This window comes from Montipora foliosa, chromosome 5 (assembly GCF_036669935.1).
Source record: "Montipora foliosa isolate CH-2021 chromosome 5, ASM3666993v2, whole genome shotgun sequence".
NCBI lineage: Eukaryota > Metazoa > Cnidaria > Anthozoa > Scleractinia > Acroporidae > Montipora > Montipora foliosa.
The window spans coordinates 17788436-17795935 of record NC_090873.1 but is presented as its reverse complement, the minus strand read 5'-3'; the positions used below and the strand labels follow the sequence as shown (position 1 = coordinate 17795935).

Here is a 7500-nt window from a genome sequence, read left to right as displayed (position 1 = left end):
GCTGTTGTCCCAGAGGTTGTGCCTGCTAGGAATCCGGCTGAGCCTGAGTCTGGTGCTGAGAGTATGGTTGTCGATGTTCGTGATAATGAGCTTGACGAAGTGGTGAGCCAGCCCTGGCTCGTCAGTGGGTCTGGGGTGGCTGAGGAGGGAGTTCTGGATCCCTCTCCTAGCCAATGTTCTGTCAGTGTTTTGGAGGCCTCCGCCGGTCGGTCTGGGGTGCCTCAGGAGGAGGTTTTCGAGTCCTCCCCTTCCTTCTCTCCTCTTCCAGGGACTTGTTTGTCCGACATGCCCTCGTCGGGTGTTTCAGGGGATGTGGTTTTCTTGGGCGATGACGGTCAGGTCTCATTAGCCGATTCTAGATCTTTAAGGTCAAGGATTCCCATCAAAGTTGTGCGTAGTTATGTTACGTGGGAGGTGCTGCCCCCTCTTGTGTCCAGGGAACATACGGCATCCATGGTCCAAAAGTCTGTCATCTACTGATGATCTGTTTGCTTTGGGGCGGGTTGGGGGCTCTTCCCAGCCCTCATGTCTGTTTGCCGTTCCTCTTCCTCCCTGGGTCAGTACTTCTTCTGGCTCGGGAATGGCTCTGTGCAAGTCCTCTCGTTCCCCGTCCTGTTCCGGGGATGAGAGGTCGCCTCTTAGCCCGGATCCTCATAGGTCCTCCCGGCGTTGTCCTTCGTTGCCTAAGCCTGCTAGGCGCCATTAACTTGCCGTTGTCTCACCATCCTGTTACTTTTTTGTTCTTTGTCTTCTTTTTCGTCATGGGTTTTTCACTCAAAATTTTTTGCTTTATTATGGCTCTCTCTGTTATTTCTGTTAACGTTAATGATTTGAGAGATGGTGACCAGCGTCTCAGTTTTCTTCAGTGGTTATCCCATCTCTCTCCTTCGGTAGTTTGTCTACAGGAGACCCACGCGGTCTCTAATGATGATCTTCTTTCTTGGTTTTCTCGTTTTTGGTTATTTGTGTGCTGGTTCTTTCGGTACGAATCATTCTTGCGGTGTGGTTGTTCTCTATTGTTCGGTCTTGGATTGTCGGTCTGTTGTTTGCGAATTTGATGGTCGTTTTGTTTTGGTTGAGTTTGGTTTTCGTGGTTCTGTCTTCCGTGTTGCTTCTCTTTATGCTCCTAACCGTAATCCAGATCGTGACGCTTTTTTGAATCCTTATGTTGATTCTATTGATCCTGCAATTCCTACTCTTTTGTGCGGCGATTTCAACACGGCCCTGGATTGTGTTTGGGATCGCCGTGGGTCTTGCCCTTTTGATGTTTCTCTGGAAAGTTCTGCTTTATTGTCGGTGTTGTGGTGGATATTTGGCGTGAAAGGCACCCAAATGATTCTGCTTTTATCTGGTTCCGGCCCGATGGGGCCCTTGCATTGTGCATTGACCTCATCCGTTCTCCGTATGCTTGGGTGCCTTATGTGTCTTCTGTAGACATTCTACATGTCCTTTTTCTGATCATTGTGCTCTTTCTTTTTCATGGGCTCTCCCCAACTCCGTTCCTCCGAGTCCGGGGTTGTGGAAGCTCAATCGTTCTGTTTTGGATGAAAACAAGTAAATCGACTTCATCTCAACTTTTTGGTCTTACTGGCAGTCTCGTCAGTCTTCTTTTTCTTCCCTCACTGGGTGATGGGACAGCGGCAAATCCCATATTAAACGTATTAGTAAAAATTATTGTGTTAACCGTAGTAAAAGTAAATTAGTGGAACGTGATATTAGGTGCGGTTACACTAGACCTCTTGCCCATGGGCAACCTTCGGGTTACGGCTTGGGTTGGGTTTACCCTGGGTTATGATCGACTTCCCGTTTGCGGTTACACGCTTGTAAATTACCCAAGGGGAAGGTAAGCGTTAACCTGATTTGGCGGGAAACTTACCTGCATGTAAACATGGAAGATCTGAACGACGAACTTTTCTTTGGCTTAATTTCGGTAATTGTCACGGCGCTTCTCTTAAATCGTCCACCTCAATTGAGTTCAGCGATTCAGCGTTTTATTTTAAGAAGGCAACGAAGATGTCGACTTCAGTCACGCTTTCTCCAGTCCTTGCAACTTTCCCATCTATATTTTAGACGTCGACTTGCCGCTCGCAAGAAGAGGCGTGCTTGGGTATTTCCACATCCGCAGAACTGGTTTCAAGGACTTCTAAATGACAGAGTGATTGACCACTGGTGGAAAGAGAACTTTAGAGTGTCTCGAGGAACTTTTGAATTTATCTGCCAGCTTGTAGGGCCAAACATGGAACGTCAACAACACTAGGATGCGCGAGGCTATTCCAGTGGACAAGCGAGTGGCTGCTAGTTTATGGCATTTAGCAAACGGCGAGTGCTAACGATCCTGTGGATTAATGATGGGACTAGCGAAACCTATGGTAATTAGCTCCTGCCACGAATTTGTGCAAGAACTCTGCAACTTTCAAAACGAAATCATAACATTCCCTTCTGCAAGAGCAGATGTCATAAAAAAAGTCCAAGGATTTTCCATGAAGAGCAAGGTTCCAAATGTAGTTGCGGCGATTGACGGAAGTCACATACCAATCAAAGCACCACTAATCAATCACAAGGATTATTTCAACCGCAAACATTTCTGTAGCTGCCTTGTTCAAGGGGTAGTGGATTATACAGGACTATTTTTATCCGTTGCAGCAGGATTCCCTGGAAGCCTGCATGATGCCCGAATGTTGCGCTTAACTGACTTTTACTGGGCAGCAGAAGATGAAGACATTCTCATGGAGCCTACCCTTGATTTAGGAAGTACCGTAATTCGCCCCCTTGTGGTTGGAGACTCTGCCTACCCCCTGAAGACCTGGCTTCTACCAGTACTTAAAGATAATGGTGCCCTTACTGAAGATCAGAAAAAGTTCAATAGGGAACTTTCTAAAGCATGAATAATTTCTGAACATGCATTTGGCCTGATTAAAGGGAGATGGAGAGTTTTACTGAAACGCCTAGACGAGGACCACAAGAGTATTCCGGACACAATCGTTGCATGTTGTGTTTTACACAACATCTGCATCATGAGAAATGAGGAATTTGATGGAGGCCACGATGATAGTGATGAGGATGAAAATCACAGTGATGTTGGTGCACCCACACAAGCTGCTATTGAACACGTCGCAAGCCAGTGAAGTTGTGTATTTTTGCCAGGCTTTAAACCGTGTTAAAAAGTCAGATACCACATTACATGAAAAAGAATGCAATACCTGTAAATCATGGTTAAAGTTAACTTTTATCTCTGGAAAAAAACATGGACTGTCAAACAACTTTTAGATCAACAGAAATCGCACCCCGTCCTAAAAGAGCTGTATATTCCTTTGCGGCAGACTCTCTTTGGGGTGTTTCGCGCGCACTTTCGCAGAATAAGAAAAGATTTGAAATTTGCAAAACAGAGTCGTTCAATTTCACGTTAATTATTTAATAAGGCCCGTTTCAAACGTCGTGTTGGTGCCATGTCGATCTCAATTCATAAATTATAACTGTTTGGAACACCGTTGCAAAACACCAATTTGAATTATTTCGTACATACAAACCCCCTAATTTGTTTTTAACAAAATGCGACAGAATTAAATTAGACGTCTGAAACACACTACAATCGAAACCGGCTTAATAGGACCTTTGAAACAGGCCTAATTCTTTAATATGTGATTCGAAACATGAATTCAAATAAACTTTGTTGAAAGTTAATCACGAAAGCTCTCAGTTAGCCGCGAGAAATCAACTTGATAAACTAACAAATGTGATTTCAACAAAACACCGATTCCGTGTCACTGTAACGCAGTAACAAGAAAATTTGCATAAAAGTCGTTTAAATTCAAATATCAACAAATGCTGACAAACCATTCAAATACTTCCCTATTTTCTGAAACGCGTAGTTAACAAGTAAAATTTACCTTTTGGAAGCGAAAATGTCCCCTAATTTCGCTAAAACAGAAACAGTAAATTCCTGGTGTCTCCTCTGAGCATCTTCTTGAGACTTCATCATGGCCTGCAGCATTCGTTCGTCTTTCTCTTCCGATCTTTGAAATGCCTCTTGCTGGGCCTCAAACATGTGGAGTATGGCATTTTCTGTGTCCGTGGAATAAATACTTGTAGTCTTTCGCTTTTTTCGTTGAAGACCTGACGGATTTTTCTTTTGATTTGGTTGTTTGATTTTGGTGTTGTCGTCTTCTCCTGGTTCCGTATCGGTAATAGGATCAGCAGTTGTTGCTACGCAATCACTTTCCTCGCCCGCACTCACTTCTTCACTGCCTTTTCTCTTATGTGAAGCCACGTTGGTTTCCTTCACAAATTTCTCACTTTGTCTGAGCTGGCCATGAATTCATCGATGTCATCGTAAAATTCGCAGGTCTTGCGGTCTCGTCCGGTCCTGTTGTTGTTGTCACTAACACTTTTGTATTTATCGAATACGCCTCTCCATTTTTCTTTAATCTGCACTAAAGTTTTCGATGTGTCGATTCCAGCTTCCCTGCACAATTGAATAAATTCATCCATGATACTCTCCCATACACTTTTCTTGCCGTGAGCGCTTCTCGTTACTTTTAGCAAGTTGTGATGTTGTTTGTAAGCTGATATCAGGCATTTCACCTCTGGATTTGACCAGCTACAACGCTTGCTTTTTGCTTCAGTGGATTCACTTGGTAAAGACCTGCAACTGCTGGTGCTTTCGGCTGGGCTACAAGGACGACCAGATGGAAGAAACTGGAAATGGCCTCCAACGGGAAAACAAGGAAACTGCTGATACTGATTTACATTTGCTCGGTTCTTGCACAAGGTAGGAAGGGCCAGCTTGCTCAACACTTCGCTGTGTCATACGCTGCTCAAACAGATATCCATTTCTACACTGAACAGCACTAGCTGGATCCTGTTCGATATCATTACTGTAGAAACAGGAAATGCCATAAAATTAAAGTATAATCTACGATACAAATAGAAACGTGAACAATACTCACATCATTGCGCGAAAGCCAGCCACGTTGTTTACACAGTTTATCACAGCACGTGGTTTCTTGCGTTCGGCAGTCTTGTGATTGGTTGAGCCGCTCTGGGGTCTTGTTAACCATAAGACTTACATCTGGAACTGTCATGGGCAATTCCTTTGTTCTCTTTGACGTACCCACGGAAATTTCCCGCAGGTTATTTCCCTTTGGGCAGATCAGTTACACATAAGAAAATGCTTCCCCGTGGGAAAAAGCCAGTTACCCAAGGGCAAAATGGCTAGTGTAACCGCAGCTCTTTTGTCTAAACTGGCTGCCCATATTAAAAGTTCATATTGATTCTGGTCATCTTTCTTTCCTTCCTGTTTATCTTTCTACTCTGTTTCGTCTTCGTGCTCTGGATCTTGAGGTCGCTTGAGGTGCTCAGGTTTGTGCCCGGTCGAGGTGGGTGGAGGAGGGTGAGTCCTCCTCTGCTTACTTCTTCCGGCTCGAAAAGAAAAACGGCACTGACCATAATTTCTGGCGCTGAGAGCTAGTGATGGTACTTTGGTTATGGATAAGGATGGGTTGTGTGGTGTGTTTCACTCTTTCTATTTGAATCTTTTCTCTGCTGCTCCTTGTGACTCTAATGCTCGCGCTGAGCTTCTTTTCAATATTTCTTCAGTTCTTCCTTTTCATGATAGTGAGGGGTGAGAACGTCTTCTCAGCCAGGAGGTAGGTGTGTTTTGCTGCTCTTCAGGGCATGGCCCGTGGTAAAGGTCCTGGTTGTGATGGCCTTCCCATGGAATTGTAAAATTTTGGCATGTTTTGGGTTTTGATTTAGTTTGTGTTTTGAATTCTGCTTTTGGTTTGGGTTCTTTGTCTCGCTCTCAGCACCGAGGTATTATTACTTTATCTTTTAAAAAACGGGATCATCTTGATCCCAAAAACTGGCATCCAATCTCCCCGTTGAATGTTGATTACAAAATCGCGTCTTGTTCTTTTGCTGCTCGTCTTCCTAGGGTCATTCAATTGGTTGTCGATAAAGATCAGTCTTGTGGTGTTCCTGGCCATTTCATTGGTGAAAATGTTGCTTTTCTTCCTGATGTTGTTGATTTTTGTTCTTTTTCTGGTGCTCCTGCTGCTCTTCTTCTCTTGATCAAGAAAAGGCATTCAACAGGGTTGATTGGACATTCCTACGTTCTACTTTGTATGCAATGGGGTTTGGGCAGTCATTTGTTGGGTGGGTTAAGTTATTTTAAAATAATGTTAGTACTAGTGTGAATGTAAATGGTTATATTTTAAATTTTTTTAAGTTATATCGTGGGTTGAGGCAGGGATGTCCCCTGTCCTCCCTCCTTTATGTTTTAGTGGGTGAGGTTCTTGCTTGTAATATACGTTCGAATGGTGTTATTTCTGGTCTGTCTCTTCCTGCTTCTCCGTGTTCTTTCCCTGTTGTTTCTGCTTACGCTGATGATACTACGCTGGTTGTTTCTTCTGTTCCTGCTATTTTGGCTGGAAATAGCCTGATTTTTTGGGTAAATGGTAAACAAGCTTAGTCTCGCCATTTCGTTAAGTCTCGCATGTACCATTCAGCCAGAGAGACAGACTGGCGAAGTTTTTATGGTATTGGAGGTCATCAACGCGGTGAGGATCGAAAAGCACCTATCAGAAGGACGAGATGGCTTTTGAACTTTGGCCAAGTTTAGGTTAGCCAATCAAAGATGAGTAAATTTCGAGCCTTGGATTTTCAATCCGGTCGCACCATCTGATATAAATACAGGGTCAGCAGGGGGTGGATGAAAACTTTTTCGAGGGTGAGTAGATGTTTCAGGTCTCCCACAACTGTTAGGAGCGTAGGAAATTCAAGGAGCTCAGCAAGTTCAATGGGGAGAACAACAAGTTCATCGAAAAGCACGGCATGATAAGTTCAGCAAAGGCGACGGAAGTTTCAATGGAGGCAACAGCAAGTGGAATAATTGCTGAGCCAACTACACCACCAAGGCATTCAGGCAACAAAGCGATTATAGCCTAAGTGCATCAGTTGTCTCCGATAAAACGTAACAAGAAAAACACTATTGACTCTTCTCCACTTTTTTTACAAACGAAAGATGAGCCGGCGCAAGAAGCGTTGCTTTACTCTAAACACAAAAGGCCGCTGTTGATGGATAGCGAGAAATGTCGTACGCCTGTAAAGATTCAACGTTTTACCTACACTTCAGATGGTGAGAAGATTATTATAAATGACATGACCAAGATATCGATACCTGGACAAACGGAGTATTCATTTTAGTTCAAAGAGAGCCTGCCGTATACGCAGCTCCTGTCAACTGAAGACATATTTAGTCGTTCGAATGAATGGGATAATGTCACGTTGAGCGACAAAGTTGTAAGAGTTGGGGACATTTCAACGATTGGTGCAAAGCAGTTGAAGCTGGCAGAGACTACGTTTGCAGATTCTACTGGAATTGTAATTGTGGATATATGGGAACAGCATATTCCAATAATTGAAAACGGAAAAGTTTATCATATTACCCCTGTTCAAGTGCGTTCTTGGGCTGGAAAAAAGAAACGAAGTAACAGTGAAAGT

The 7500-nt window shown here is 43.7% G+C and overlaps 2 protein-coding genes across 2 annotated transcripts; one reads left to right on the top strand and one right to left on the bottom strand.

Annotated features, from left to right (window-relative positions):
- The first annotated feature begins 2348 nt into the window (after positions 1–2348).
- On the top strand, positions 2349–2885 carry LOC138002300 (uncharacterized). The gene has a single exon (XM_068848365.1). It carries the CDS (start codon positions 2349–2351, stop codon positions 2883–2885), a length of 537 nt encoding a protein of 178 aa, XP_068704466.1.
- Positions 2886–3883: 998 nt separating this feature from the next.
- On the bottom strand, positions 3884–4514 carry LOC138002299 (uncharacterized). Its single transcript, XM_068848364.1, has 2 exons — positions 4294–4514; positions 3884–4252 (listed from the first exon to the last, which is right to left on the bottom strand). The coding sequence occupies exons 1-2, from the start codon at positions 4486–4488 to the stop codon at positions 3884–3886; spliced, it is 564 nt and encodes a 187-aa protein (XP_068704465.1). The 5' UTR covers positions 4489–4514.
- Positions 4515–7500: the final 2986 nt, after the last annotated feature.